At 46.8% G+C, this 16,045-nt stretch overlaps 1 protein-coding gene across 10 annotated transcripts in view; it reads left to right on the forward strand.

The window, feature by feature from the left end:
• Lef1 (lymphoid enhancer binding factor 1) overlaps positions 1 to 16,045 on the forward strand; it is a 115,306-nt gene that overhangs the window by 94,058 nt on the left and 5,203 nt on the right. For 9 of the 10 annotated variants that reach the window (XM_031375526.1, XM_031375521.1, XM_031375519.1 and 6 more), the window contains one exon: positions 15,427 to 15,974. The exons of the other annotated variant lie outside the window; for it this stretch is intronic. In XM_031375526.1, the coding sequence (XP_031231386.1) occupies positions 15,427 to 15,506 (80 nt within the window). In that variant the 3' untranslated portion in view covers positions 15,507 to 15,974. Of the gene's footprint in view, positions 1 to 15,426; positions 15,975 to 16,045 lie in introns of those variants that run through there. 10 annotated transcript variants of the gene reach the window in all.

Here is a 16,045-nt window from a genome sequence, read left to right on the forward strand (position 1 = left end):
CATGGTTCCTGAAAGAGGAAAAAAATGTCACCCAGATCAGTCTAGAGCTGTTGACGAGCTCGCATGTGGTTTTTATCCCAGCTGTGTACTTGCCACACAGTGTGCCTTCACCTCCACTACGCCTATTGCTATTTCTCTCTTCTCTTGCCCTCAATATTATTTTCTCAGCTATTTCTTACTGACCAGTGGAAAAGTTGGCCTTTAAAAGAATAGAAAGCACCTTGACAGTCCTCCACCGCCAGTGGGGATGACGCTGAGGGTCACCTTTGTACCCCTCTCTGCCCTGGTACATGGTAAAGACTCGGTTGAAATGATGTGCGGACAGTTTGTTTGCAGGGAGAAAGATTCATGTGCTTTATTGTTTTCTTTCTATTTTAAAATATCTTCTACTGCGTGTTTTTCTTTATTGGTAACCATTACTAGACCTTACCCCAGGATCTGTAAGTAAAACCTAATTCGCTCATTTTTATGGTAAGTCTTTAATTTCGATCCACATGACCCAGTAAACTGGCTTCATAAGTAAAGGCTGGCTCTTAAGTTTGGCTTGACAGGGCACAACCATTCTCCACAACAGTTGCCTTTGTATCTGCCGTGGTCTTTTTCTAGAACCCTGTGCAGTTCGTCACCCAGCCCTGCAGGGCTCCCTTTGGGTCCTCTTTACCTCTTGCCTTCCTCAATGTCCCTGCCCCTGTCCCTTATTACATTGCTATTATTGTAGCCATTGGGAATGCATTATGGCCACAGGCTTTCCTTCTACAGTTCATCCATATTGCTCTCAGAGGGATTTTCCCAAACACAAATGAATGATGTCGCTTCTCTGCTCAAAGCCGGCCAGTTCTTACTGCCTGAAGGGTACAGTCACATCTCCTAGTAGAGATCTGCACTACCCTATGCCGTGTCAATGCCTCAAGGTTGTTCAACGTTTCTTCTCACTTCCAAACCGGCCCATGTGAGGCCTACGTGCCCTGTCCTGATAAAGTTAGCAGTTCCACAAGTAGGCAGAGAGTACCACAGCCTATGCCGGGCCCTGTGCTTAGAAAGCCTGCTCTCTCTACTTAGAAACAGACCTACCTGGGCAGCATCCCTTAGAATAACCTCAGTATGGATGCTCTGGACCAAGCCAGGGAACCTCATCCAAGCTTGAGAATTTACTTTGAGTCCTGAACTTTGAAGTGATTTTTCCTAAAGACATCTCCCAGGGCGCTGGTACCAAGTAGACTTAAATTTCTAGTCAATCACCCGGGCCCTCTACTCCACTTCTTAGCTTTGTTCTCCTCACCTGGAATGCATAACTTGTCTTTAGCCAATAGGAACTCAGAAAGGCTCCTCCCGACAACCCTGCCTCTTACTCTCTTGAGAATTCTTGATCTTCATTCTGATTTGCCAGGTTTCCAAATCCCCAGCTGGTCCCATAGTTGCTCTATCCAGATCTAAGCTCACTGATTTAACTCTTCCCATCAGTGGACCATCTCTTGACATCCATTACATCCATTACATTCAAACGTAACACAGTCACAGAGGATGGCCACAGAACTGCGTGGATGTTAATTACGGTCTTCTGAGACAGCCACCTAGCTTTGTTCTCCCATTCACAGGGGATGATTATAATCCCAGCCCCGGGATACATCTGGCTTCATAGATGACAACCTAGAAAGAAGTATGCGCACACACCTTGTATTGTTTCTGTTCATTTCTTTGTTTCATCTCTTTAAGACAGGTTCTCATGTAGCACAGGCAGACCTCCAACTAACTTATGTAGCCAAGGTTGACCTAGTCCTCCTGCCTCCACCGTCTGAGTGCTGGGATTGCAGGCATGTACCACCATGCCTGGTTTACTGGCACTGGAGACCATGCCTGTTTTTATAAATGTGGCCTTTTCATTGCTGATCGCTTAGGAATAGTTTACCCTTCTTTCCATGTCCAGCCTTGATGAAGAAGGCCCTCAGAAGTACAGCACGCCCAGGGCTGGCCCTCAAGTCATGTACTAAACGCTGCTCTCGCATCAACAACTTTAGAGCTATCTATTTCATGTGAAATGCATTGCCGTACTAAGAGTTGGAACTTGATTTAGCCCCTTTCATGATTTTATATATAATCATGATTTTATATGTATAATATATACTTGATATGTATTTGATATAAAAGCTGAGTTTGATACAAAAGGTTGAATATAAAATCTGCATTTTTTTTTAAAGTCTTAAAATGCACTTCGACTGCCTGTTCAGTAAGTCACAGAAGTCTTTGAGCTTCTCACCACTTTCTTCTTTCCTGAAGGTTAAGGAGTCTTCTTTGAATATACTAGAACAAAACAAAACCTGCCTGTGCCTCTCCCTCGCCCCCCAATTCTCCTTGAGCCTCCAGCTGCTGGGTGAGGCCTGACTTGCTTCATTTACTGCCTGAAACCACTAGTATTGATCTCCGTCTCATTCCCTGGATGGGCCACGTGGTCTTTGAAGTCATCACTCACACACACACACACACACCCCATCACAGTCTTATTGTGCAGAGAAAAACTGCTACGGGTATATGTACAAGAGCAGAGAGAAGCCCAGGCTGACAAAAATCCAGAAAGAATCCAGTGAATTAGTAATGACAGAATTATTGCTCTCCACGCCCGTCCCCTTCCTTTGCTGTAAGGACTCCTGCACCCAGGCTTGCCAGACACCAGTGCTTATTTACTGAGCCAGGATTTTATAAGACCTGGAGATGCTGCATTGCAAGGGGCAGAGAGGGACCCCCACCGTCATGTGCTGCCTGTGCCACCTGGCTTTTGACCCAGGAGTCTTGCTGAGAAATCTAATGCTGCAATAAAAAGAAAAGGTTCTTGGCCCCCAGGAGAGCACTCTGTCATGGGGGAGGGCCCTGTGACAGTCATCACTAGTCCCTTCTGGAAGAGCTGCAGCAGACCCTGGGCCTGGGCTACCCAGGTCTCAGCACAGGCCCTGTGGGAAGCGCAGAGCATAGAGCGTAGACCTCATACTCTCTGGTCTTAGGCTGCATGGAGTGAGAGGGTAGGGTGAGAAGCCATGGCCTCTAGTTCATGCTTCTGGCCTACACTGCCTCAGGGTGCTGGCTTGGGCCTTTTTTGTTCCTTCCCTAACTTGCCACCACCCAGACTGTTTTCCGTCTAACAGTCAATTGCCTGTGTGGTTCTTCACTTCCTGCGCAGATCACCTCCGAAGCCTCTTCCCCTCCCCGGAGTGGTTTTTCTGGTGCCCACAGTCCTCAGAACTACTACTGATTATGTGGGTTTGGTTTTCTCCCATGGTGTAGGAAGGTCCTGTCTTGCATTGCGACGATTTCACCTCGGAAGCAAGCCCAGGACAGATGGAGTACTTGATTAGAACCAACTCTCGCTGTAGAGCAGTGGTTCTCAACCTGTGGGTCACAGCCCCTTTGGCAAACCTTGACCTCCAAAAATATTTACACTGCGATTCCCGACAGTAGCAAAACTGCAGTTATGAAGTAGCCATGGGATTAATTTTATGGGTGGGGATCACCACAATGTGGAGAGCTGTATTCAAGGGCCGCAACATCAGGAAGTTTGAGAAGCACTGCTCTAGAGAGACTTGGCATCACCTCAGCCATTTTTTAGAGGGTAGTGCACTTAGCATCCAGGGCCTGAGCAGGGAGGGAGCGGAGGCTCCACCCCAGGAGGCCTCAGCCCTCTGGTGCACTCAGGGAAACTTCATATGCATAACTCCACACTCAGGCTTCACAGTGACACTCCAGTTCACACCCACCCTCCCCACCGCTCATTCCCACCTCAGCCCCCTGGCCCAGATCGCCACCACTCCTGTTTTTTCTTAGGAGTTCCCCTGAATTTTCAGGAACGAATTTTTTTCTTTCTTTCTTCCCTTCTTCCTTCCTTCCTTCCTTCCTTCCTTCCTTCCCACCCCTCTCTCTCTCTCTCTTTCTTAATTTTAAATTTTTAATTAAAAAAAAATTTGTTTTAAGTTAACCTTTTGGGTTGCTACACACAAAAAATGATTTTGATAGGGAATTTTCTTTTTAAAAATGTTTTATTTTTGGTCATCAATGGGAGTAGAGGCCCTTGGCCCTGTGAAGGTTCTATGCCCCTGTGTAGGGGAATGTCAGTGCCAGTAAGCAGGAGGGGGTGGTGGGGTGGTGAGCAGGGGGAGTGGGGGTGGAACAGGGGTTTGTTTTAGTTTTTGTTTTTATTTACTTTTTCTTTTCTTTTTTTGGGGGGAGGGGAACCTGGGAAATGAGATATTGTAAACAAAAACATCTAATTAAAAAAGAAGAAAAAAAAGAAAAATGTTTTATTTTTATTGTTAAATTAGCTTACAAAGTACAGGGTTTCCATATAGAAATTTAATATTTCATTTTGGTTGATGCCCCTACCCCGCCACTGTTCCAGCATTTTGACAGACATGTGCCTGCTTTGTTCTGATTTGTCTACCCTCCCCATACCTCCTCTCCCCTCCCTCCCCAGGTAGTTTTTTTTCCTCCATTTTCACGCCATTTACAACTTTTAGCTTTCAGATGAGAGAAAACTCATTGTTCTGTCTGGGTCTGGGTTATTTTGCCTAATATAATCACTCTGGTCTTATTCCACTTTTTCTACAAATGATTCAATTTCATTATTCTTTATAGCTAAATAGTACTCCACTGGGTATGTCTGACTACCATATTTTCTTTAACTAAATCATTTGTTGCCAAGCCCCTGGGCTGCTTCTGGCCATTGTGAACATTCCCTCTGGAGTCATGGGTGTGGGGGGCATGTCTGCCATATGTCTGGGCGTAGACTCAGAAACCAGGTGATACAGTATGTCTACCTCTAGTTTTTTGGGAAAGCAACATATATTGACCTTTGTATGGTCATACTGACTTCCTTTCCCACCAACAACACACAGAGTTCCTATCCCCCATGGATTGTCGTGACTAGTGTGCGGTCTGCTTACCGATAGCTGTCGTGAGATAGACTTTCAGTGTACTCTTAACTGCATTTGCCCCATAGCTAAAGATGTTGGACATTTTCTCAACAGTATCTGTTCTGATAATTTACCCATGTATCAGTTGTGTTGCTTTCTTTGCTTCTTTGTTGTTGTTGTTATGGTTTTGAGGGTTTTTGTTTGCTTTCAAGTATTTTTAAAATTTGTTAACAATTACGGTTATGCGCATGAGTGCAGCGCCCGGGGATACCAGAAGAGGGCACTGAGTCCTTTAAGCAGGAGTTACACAAGTTGTGAGCCACCTGATGTGGGTGCTGAAAACCCAACTCAGATCCTCTGTAAAAAACAGTATGTGCTCTTAACCTACTGTGCCCCACTCCAGACCCCAGAGGGCTTCTTTCTTTGTTTTTAATATATTGTGGATGCGAACCCTTATCAGGGTAGTAGTTGGCACCGAGTTTTTCCTCTGTGCTGTAGGTTCTCTTGCGATTGCTTTCTTATTTCAATGAAATACGGTGTACAGTTCTTTTCTCTCTGTATCCTGCAGTCCTGTTCCTGAAATCAGTGCTTGTGGCAGTATCTTGAAGCATTTTTTTTTATGTTCTCCTTTAGTATAAGTTTCAAAGTTTCAGGCCTTACATTAAGATTTTCAATCCACGTAGGGTAAGACTTTGGTGGCAAGTTTCAACTTTTGAGATGTGCGTATGCAGTTTTCCCTCCCCCATTTCTTAAAGTAGTTGTCATTCCTTCAACATATGTCTATAGAGTCTTTGTCAAGAATCAGTTGTCTGTGGATCCGTGGGTTTGTTTCTGCCCTCTCTTCCATTCCATTGCTCAGTGCTAACACTGTTAAATTCCTGTTAAACAAGAATGAACTTTCGAGTTCACAACTCTGAAAATACAGCTCAAATGCTAAGAAGCTCTTTAAACACTGTTTCTACACCTTAAAATGCATGAATTATATTTTATGCTTCTGTCTTTGGGTGGGTGGGGGAGTTGTTCCCTATGTGGCCTCCTCAAGCTCTGTGTAGAAGCTGGGGAGAAGGTGAACCAACCAAAATGAATATGTGTGAAAATTCCATATGCAGATTCCCTCTGAAACCATTGTTGATCAGCTCTCAGAACACCTTTTGTCCAAACTGGAAATAGGATCAGTGGAAGCCGTTCCTGAGGGTTCTTCTGAGCAAACCAAATGTATCCTGTCCTGTTTTTGGACTGACCCATCCTTTGTCAGGAAGCTGAGAGCCCCAGGGCCTTGGGAAGTGAGACTGCACCACTCCTTTGTGTCTTCACGAAGGCCAGTGTCACAGACACTAGCGGTTTATCCTGCAAGCCACCAGTAAGGGTGACTCACACAGGGTAAGGACTGCGCCTGGGGAGGGGGCTGCTTGGAAAGTGGGGTCCTTTACCTTCCCAGAGGAGTTTCCAGTAGGAGAAGCTATAGGCTCAAGATGGCTGACTATAAAATAATATGATTTGTGCTATGAGTTACATACAGCATGCTAGATAAAAATTAAGAGTATGTAGAATAAATAGGTAAATCTGAACAGGACCGTGGCAGTGTCCTGGGTGGCTGCCTCTTGGGCTGTGGATTGGCAAGGGAGTCCCTAAATTCCACAGCACGTTGATTATTTTCCTGGGACTTTTTAGGGCTTTGGCATAGGTTTGATTTGGAACCTACAACACCTCAACAGCTTGTTGGTTAATCAGACTTTATTATCAAGGACTTGACTTTTCTTTCTTCCTGGCTCCGTCAAGATGGGTAAGAAAGTAAGCAAAGAATCAGAATTTTTGAAACATCAGGGAAATTGATCACTTGAGTTCATTAATTAAAAAACGAACCCTGTGAACAAGTTTATTAGTGTTTAGTATAACAAAACCCAGAGCCAAAATTATACAGAGATACAAGTTTTGATGTAGTGCCTCTCTGATTATATAGTACCCACAGACTAATTTAAAAGTAGAAGCATGATACTTTTAGAAGTAGAAAACTCCCCTGGCTAAGGGCACAGAAGTGCACCTGAAGACACAGATGCGCACGCAGCCCCCTCACACCCGCCCCGCCCGCCCCACCCCTATCTGGGCTTTGACATAATCTTTATCTCAGAGGCTTGCTAACTAAATGAAGAAGTGTGTTTATCACTAAGTAGAACCTTCAGCCTTCACTGCCCTGGGGCCAGGAGCTGTGTGGGAGGAGGAATTGCAAGTGCTGTACAGGCTACAGGAGTTAATTGTGTAGTGCTTGGATTTATGTTGAAAAAAAAAATGTTTCTGGCTTCTGTTTGATGATGGCATTTAAAGGCTCAAGGCTCCTTGGTCCTGTGATTCCTCCCACAGAACACCCACACACACACCACACCACCGTCCCCAACTACAGAGCCGGAAGGCAGAACCCTGAGGGTCTGGGGGAGCCTGTATGTAGCCCCAGCTTCAGCCCTGTCCTGTGAGGTCGGAAGTGGGTGGTCAAATGTTCCCAGTAGTCTTTTAAAAAGCATTTACTTCCTATAAACTTTGAGGCTCATCCCGGCATCTCTGAGCCTTTTTCCTAATCTTTGCTCCTAATCCTACCCACAAGTGAACATGAAGCCAACCTCATTAGGTGTCTAGGCCTCTGGGTTGGTGTTTGGTTAGAAAACAAAGCCGGACCTTTTACCTCTTTCTTTTTTGTGAAATGGTGAAATTAGAGGGAAATTCAAGGCAGCTAGAGAAGTCCTAACACTGTTCAGAGTCTCAGAGCAGAAAAGACACATGCCCGTGTCTCAAAGTGAAAACTGGCAGCCTGACGTCTCCTTTTTCACCTGTGACACACACAGGAAGTCCCTGATAAGGAATTATCACAAGCAGGAGTGTGTGTGTGTGTGTTGGGGGGGGGGGGGAGTGAAAGACTCTGGGAAACAAGTATCTAGAGAGGAGTAGCTGGCAGGTTAGAGGTCGACTGTGCAGTACCCACCCAGCTGGATATAGCATCTCCCAGACACACAGTTGCTCTGTGCTCAGCAGCGCCCCCTAGCAGAGGCCACCTTCTGCCTCCCTTCAGAACGCAGTGTTTAGATCCTAGGCAAGAGGTTGCTGGCTGTGTCTGTCTTGCCTGAGATTCCTGGCTCACTTTGCTTGAAGCTGGAGAGCTTGGTGCCCTGAAGGGGTTCTCCTCCACAGCTTCCATCTCTGGCTTGTCCATTCTTAAGGAATGGCCTGCCTATGACTTTCCTCTTCTGAAAATGGCTGTCACAGATGAGTGGAAACCTCTTAGAGAGTCCATACGCAGCACCCTTAACTGTCATGTCTCTCAGGAAGTTCAGACCTTGGACAGGCTTAGTCACACTGTTTTAACATAGAGACGGTCACATAACTGACAATGTGGTTAAAGTGGCTGCTATGTAAACTATAGGTTTTCAGAGTCGGCCCCTAGGTCCAGGATGCCTGTGGTCAGTGTCTCAGCTACTTTCGGTTGCTATAATAAAACATTATTATAACCATGGCAACTTATAGGAGAGTTTATTTAGGCTTATGGTGGTTCTACCACTGGCAGGGATACATGGCAGAAAGCGGCAGGCAAGGCAGCAGACGCAAGAAGCCGAGCGCTTACATCTTGAACCCCAAGCACGAAGTCAAGTGCCCTAGAAACTCTGAAAGTGATCTAGCTAACTGAAGGCCCGCCCCCAGTGACGTACTTCCTCCAACAGTACCACAGCTCCTAAGCCTCCCGCAAACAGCCCCACTATGCGCAGACTAAGAGCTTCCATGCTGAGGCTATAGAGGCTTCTCATTTAAACCACCATAGTCGTGTGATAAGATGCCTTTGCATTTTGAAAGGCACAGTCAGATCTCTAGGCATCCAGAGCAGTGGGAGGAAAAACTGTAGATTAAAGACCCTCGAGGGAAATTTCAGAAAGTTCCAAAAAGCAAAACTTGGTTTATGGCACATTTAGTACTGCGCTCACTCTGAGAATGATAACAGCTAGGACTGTCCTGCAAAGTGGGCCTCTCCAACCTTCTTGAGCATCATTCTTCCTTCTCACCTGTACTAAGTGGAGACTGAATGTGTGACAGTCGTGTCTGTAGCAGACAGGTTGCACGTCATTTCTTCCTGTCATGCTGTCCCCTGAACAATCCAGAGAATCGACCTTTGCCTGGCAGTTGCATTGCTTTTGGTGTTGGAAGCAATCTAGAGATGGTTTAAAGCACGGGAAGGACATACATAAGTTATATGCAGACACGAGTCATTGCATGTCTGACTGCAAAGGACCCTTTATGGATTACCAAGGGGCAACTGTGACAGAACAGCCTGTATTTGACTTACATAACCATCCGGTGGAACCAAGGGCGATCTTACTGCTGGGCCAGAGAATAGGAACATAGAACTCAGCTAGCAACCAGATCCACTGGTCAGCTGCGGCTGGAACCTTACCAAGACCGCCGCCTGCTCTTCAGGGGCCCAGAGACTGAGATCAGTGCCTAGAACCAACCTGACAGTTGACAGCCACCTGCATCTCCAGTCCCTGAGCATCCAGAGCCCCTTCTTGCCGCTGAGGTACCAGGCACACACACATACATGCAGACAAAGCACCCACATACTAGAATTAAATATTTAATGTGTCTAACTGGGCGTGAAGAGATGCACGGGGAACTCACTAACCCTCCCTTGTGATAACGTGATATCTAGCCCCCATACGTATGGATTGAGCTGCAATTTCACCTATGTAATATATAATAAGAAATTGCTTTAGACACCTTTTTTTTTAAGGTTTATTTTTATTTATTTTATGTGTATGAGTACACTGTAGCTGTACAGATGGCCATGAGCCGTCATGTGTGAGGCTGCTCCTGAACTCAGGACCTTCGGAAGAGCAGTCAGTGTTCTTACCCGCTGAGCCATCCTGCTCACCAGCCCTGCCTTGGACACCTTTTACTAGCATCCTTTTCTCACTGGGATACCTGAGCTACGGAAGCACCACCTCCCGAGTCTCAGAGTTTTCTGAAACCTCAAGTCTTTCTGAAACCTCAACACCCATACACATAAAATATCAGTTTTTTTAAAAAAAAAAAAAAAAAAAACACTTTAAGTCTAATTCTGTCTTCAACATGGTACACTGAAATTTCTTAGTACTTCTTACTGTCATTCTACAGAGTGAACTATGTTGTATGTGCCACAGGGAGTAAAATGGTTTGGCATTACTGTAAATGGCTCCAAGTAATATATGAAAATTTTAAATTGCTGTCTCTGGTTTTTCTATTACTTCCTTTGGAATATGGAATGACTCCTCTCTGTCAGGAGTATGTGCAGTCTGCAACATGGCTGGGATTCAAAAAAATCAAAAAATGAACTTTATTTGAATAATAAAGAGTCAAAAGTAAAGGGCCCCAACTTAGAGGTAGGGGGGTACCGTGTAGCTGCACAACGTGCTGGGTTTGTGTGTGAATTTCACAACACCCCTGTGGCTCCTCTGATACAAACTCCTCCGCTGCTCTCCATACCTGAAGCTGCGCTGTCACTGGGCTCCTGCCTCAGCACCGAGAGCTTTAGCAGGGAAGCTTGGTCCCTTCATACAGCAGGTGATAGAAAAGTCCAAAGTGCTGGGTGATGGTGGCACACACCTTTAATCCCAGCACTTGCGAGGCAGAGGCAGGCAGATTTCTGAGTTCGAGGCCAGCCTGGTCTACAGAGTGAGCTCCAGGACAGCCAGGGCTTCACAGAGAAACCCTGTCTCAAAACAAAACAAAACAAAAGTCCAAAGCAAGATCGCTCACGGTTTTGGTTTTAATTGGGCTCTGGCTTGATGCTGGATAAGTTCTTTGGTAAATTCTTAGTGTCCAAAACACTTCAGTTCTGCCTCTCAGACTTCTCGGCTACCAGTCGCTTTTAGAAGACATTCTGTACCCAGAAATACCCTGTTGCTCTTTATTTCATAAATGGTATCATTTGGTTGGTCAGCCTATGCATCCTCTGCCCTCCTGCTCACAGCCTGTGTAACCCACACTCTTAGCCTGGGGTTGGGGTTGCTGAGGAGCCACAGGCTGCTGCCCTCCCTCCGTGCCTGCTGAGCTGGAGTTCACACGTGCACTTTTAATCCCAAGGCAGTAGCTGGGGCTCACTGCCCCTTTGAGAGTGCCAGGACCTGTAACTCTCATGTTTCTCCCTTCATCCCTCCATGTACTGCTTCTGCTTCTTACAGATGAGGACTTAGCTGGGGCCTGGGGCACGCCAGCGACTTCCTGAGGAGAGGAAGATCATGGGGGCAAAAGACCTTTCCTCAGGGGTCGAATATCAGATACCTGGTGTATCAGATATTTGCATTACAATTCATAACAGTAGCAAATTTACAGTTATGAAGTGGCAACAGAACAATTTTATGGTTGGGGGTCACCACAACACAAGGAACCGTATTAATGGGTCACAGCGTTAGGAAGGTTGAGAGCCACCGATATAGAGCGTGTCTTAACATCTGTCTGAAGCTTGTAGACCCAGCAGTCCCAGGAGCTGCAGCCTCCCCACAGGACATGTGGCCTCACAGGCCAGGCAGATCTGTATGACTAGTTTGAAGGCAGACTGCCCTGTAGCCATTGCTCAGTCACCTTGATACAAAGCATTTAGCTGGCCGCAGTTCCTGTTGGCTAACACAAGGGGAAAGCTGTATACTAGGACCCTGCCTGGGTCTAATCTGAGTCCCAAGCCAGGGCTATGGACCCCTTCCTGACTCCCTCCCACAGCTCTGTGGTCAGTGTGGAACTAAGGACTAATTCAGCTGCAGAAACAAAATTCAGCGTCAAGCTTGTTGACCACACATTTCCATTTTCCCCTTTCCCAAACCCCAGGTTGTCTCAAAGCTGAAGACCCACAGCCAGGCTGGCCAGGTTAGAGCAAATTCTCAGAGGGGGATGGGATTTCTTTACTGGCTCAGGCCTCTTACCTGGTTTGCTCTCAAACAGTGTGGCATCCCAATTGGGTTAGGCAAAGCTACTGTATTCTAGATGTGGAGCACATTGTCAGGATAAAGGGTACTGTTGTCTAGTGATGGACAGAAGGTAGGAAGGAAAAGAAAATGATAATGGAGTTGCAAAGCATGATGGTAGGAGTGAGTGTTGAGCTCAGCGGTATTTCCCCCATTGTGGGTTGGGTGACACCAGGTAAGCTCTTCACCTTTCTGGGCCTTGATTTCCTTCTCTAGGAATATGTGAGACTTCACAGTGGTACGAAACTGAAGTTTTTCTCAGTGCCGTACCGTCACCTTGAAGTCAATTAGGCAAAGGCAATAGAGAAGCAGAATGCCTGGGGATTGGCTCCAGGGCTCAGCGTGGGCCTGTCACAGCACAGTCTACCTCAGTCTCCTCTGCAGAAAGACAGGGCTAGACAGCTCTGCCATGCTTGCCTCCTGCCCTGGAATCCTACACAGCTACCGTCCACACACATCAGACTGTGCAACACAGGAGTCCATACCCTGCAGTAACAGGCAGAGAGCCGTTGGCACAAGGGATGTGGCATGTTGCCACAAGGCGATTCTTGCAGTTAAAACTTCTTTTCACCGCTCACTATACTAAAGTCTAATATTCCCTCCCCAAAGATGATGTCATAACTGAATACACATTCAGGTCTTAACTTCCTGAGGTGGTAATGCCTGGTGCCCTTTAGACAGAGGTGGGGTGGGGCAAGGGAATGGGGAGAGTTGGGAGGGGTCCGCATTCAGTGCTTCTGGTTGCTTACCAGTTCTGACCATGGTGTCAAGAATATGACAGTTTGCATTTTGTCCCTAGAGACCCTCCTTGCTACCTCTGTCTTAGCATGTATAGCTGGCGAAGGTGGCCAGGGGTACCAGCTTCTCCCATGAGAAGGTAGATGGGAGAAGAGGCTGGACTGCCTGCATCTCCAGGCCTTTAATTCTGCATATGTTTTTATAGAGTTGGGACCACCTCCTGCCTACCCCTTCCCTCCATCCCTCTTGGTTTTGCACCAGAGACTCAGTCTCTAGGGGTCAGTGTAGTTCATCTGTCAGGAGCCTTCACGGTTTGCCCTTTCCATTCAGGCTCCTCATAATCCAGATGAGGTCTTGGTTCAGCTTGAGTAGAGAGGTGGTCAGTCAGACGTTTAAGGACAGCAGCCGTGGTCGGGCTGTGTCGGGCGTTGTATTTTGTGGTAGTGTCTATACTGCACAAATGGCCACGTGGCAGGGCACTGGCCTTAACATCTGTAAGAGAGCTGCTGGCTCACTTTGATGCTGGGGACTTGGTAATCACTGTCCAGTGCCCAGGAAGGCTTTCCAGCAAGCCACCCACCCCCACTGCAGACCATGGCCAGTCTTCCACCTCTGGAGCCTGGTTTCTTCAAATGGATCTTGATTTGACCCATTTCCTATCTGTAAAACAACACGTTCACGGCCCTGTTTCTCCCATGGGGAGTAAGAGTTGGCAGGCCCTCTTGCTCTCCTCTATTTTAACTGGGTGGCCAAGGACAGTCAAGATGGCCCCTTGACATTTTTTTAGGACAGATTTCCATCAGGAATGCAACCCCGGGGTGGTAGGCTGCCATGCAGGGGACCTCTGAGGACAGCCAACTTTTCGGGGGGCTGTTACAGGGTAACACAATAGTGAAACGAAGACTGCCAAACCGTGAGCGTGTAGGGAAGAGTGATGTTAGGAGATGAGGAGATTCTGTCTGTGAAGAACATGACCCTGTTATACCTGAGGTGACCTCCAGACTCAAGGAAGAACTGAGCTTGTAGGTAAGATAGGCAGGCAGGAGAAGGGATGTGGCTCTGATCTAGAGTCAAAGCAAGAGTTCCTACAGCTGGGGTTGGGGACAGACACCAGCAGATGGACAGGTTTTCTCCCATGGTAGAACCCATCCTCTGCTCCCTGTGGTCATTCAGATCTAATCCCCAGCAACCTGGCTTGGGCCAGCAGCCTAGGACTTCAAGGCTGTACCTTCTTAGGAAATAATATTTTCCTGTCACCGACTCAGAGGAAAACTTCCCAGGAAGAGCAGCTTGGATCGAGCCTTTGAACATCCTTCATGCAATAGCGCAAAGTAAACAGGGACCTCTGGGGCCCACACCCATGCCAGACTCCAGTCCGGTTCCTCTCCTTAGAAAGGCTTTGCCTCTCTTGGCCCTTTGATCCTCCCATGTGAAGGACTGACAGGTTGCTAGGTTGATAACAAAGATCTGCAACCGAACAGTGTGTTCTTCTGTTAAGTAGGAAATGGTCAGCTTTGCACAGTAGGAGTTTTAAATCTTTGGAGACTTCACACTTCTACCACTGCAGTGGTTTCTTCCTGTTTTTTTTTCTCAGTTTGTTTTATTCCTCTGTAGCTGCTTGGGGGGTATAGTTGCTTCACAGTTTGGATCAGGCGTTTGTGGGACAGCTGTGGAGGGAGCATCAGCCCTCCGTCCGTCCTCCATGCACCAGTACAGCTCGTGTGCAGGTACTCTCTTCTACTCTGCACCAAAGTCCTGTGGAAGGCGCTTGGCCACCCAGGTTGTGGTTTTCTTTTTCAGATGATCACAGCTTTCTTTCAGTCGTCTGATTGTTCCAATTCCTTTTCCTCCGCAGTGAAAGCCCGAAGGAGCCCACCACTTAGAATTAATCTCGTAGAGGGATAGTCTACTTGTAGAGGGGGATATAGCAACCAAGATACAGAGAGCTGGGTTCTTCTGAGGCCGTCACAGGTTCTGGATGGGACGCAGGGCTTCTGCCTCTCTGCCTCAGGTTCAAAGCCGTGGGGGCCAGTGCATCCCGGGGTGAAGGGACCGACCATCCCTGCCTTTGATTTCCTGTTTGTCATGGTATTCCATTTGACCTTTAATCGATTGGTAAGATCTCAAGTCACTAAAACTTTGGGGATTAGGGGTTCTTGGTTTTGAAAAGCATTCGTTATTTTAAATTACTTTCAGAGGAATTCCTTCGAAACTAACAGCAAATAAATGTCTTCGTTTATATGGAGGGAGTCATCTTGAGAATTAATGTGGAAGCGGAGGTGTTCCTGCCCCCTTGGACCATAGGGACGAACAGTAGTATATCCCGGGTGTGGCCTGTGGAATGGGCCTTTGCAGCATGCTGGCCGTTTGGAATGTTCTGGTCCTGTGTAGAATCGTGCAGTGGCTCTCTGCAGTGAACTAAAACCGGCGCTAGTCCTTCAGGCCCAGGCCCTCAGGCCCTCCCCTGACCTGGCTCCTGCCCACCTCTCCAGTTCCTGGCTGCCTCTTTCTACTGATTTTTTTTTTCAAACATGGTTTCGTTTGTTTGTTTGTGTGTTTGTTTGACTAAGACCCAGCTCTTTAAATGCATGTCACAACTCTGTGCATATATATATACAAAGCCAAGTAAAAATACCTATCCTGGGGTATATTTCAGGGTTTTTTGGTTGGTACCCAGCAACCCATTTTAGCCAACCTGATCGTAAGGAAATGGATAATGTAAACGTCTAGGTCAGACCTCGCTGCCTGTCACTAGAAGGTGCAGTCTTTTAAAGACCGATGGCAACTTCTCATTAATAGCATTTCATTTGTTCCTTCTTGAGGTGGCAAAAGAAGCTCATTCCCAACGTGCAAAGCCAAGGCAGCGACCCCAGGCCCTCTCCTGGAGATGGAAGCTTGTTGAAAACCCAGACTGTCTCCACAGCTTGCCCGGCTGACCCCAAGGAGCACTGACAGCAACTTTACCCTGAGGTCACTGCTAGTGCTGACCCGCAGACACAGTCACTGCCAGCCCTTCCTTCTGTCTACTGCAAGCGCCGACTTCCAAAAGCAAGCCGAAAATGGTTGTTTCTGAAAAAGAAAAAAAAAATTTAAAGCCCATGAGAATGCTAGCAGGCCCTGCCCACTGAGCGCGGCATTGCTTCCGGTCTCTGTGTGCTTCTTGAGCATCTTCTGTGCCGACCTGTCACCCTTCAGCAAGGACAGACAGTACCTTGGCTGTGTTTGCCTTGTCACATGCAACGAGAGCCAGCGGCGACCAGAGCAGGCATCAGCATCCTGGCCCGAGACTTGTGGACAACTCCTCTTGTTCCTGTCTTCATTTTCCTATCTCTTCAAGTTTTTATTTAACAGTACAAAAGGATCAAGTTTGTGTTTGCTTCTTCTTTGTTTTTTTTAACTTGAATTTTTAAATTTACTCTTTTTTTTTTTAAATTTTATTTT

Source organism: Mastomys coucha, unplaced genomic scaffold, assembly GCF_008632895.1.
Source record: "Mastomys coucha isolate ucsf_1 unplaced genomic scaffold, UCSF_Mcou_1 pScaffold16, whole genome shotgun sequence".
Lineage (NCBI taxonomy): Eukaryota > Metazoa > Chordata > Mammalia > Rodentia > Muridae > Mastomys > Mastomys coucha.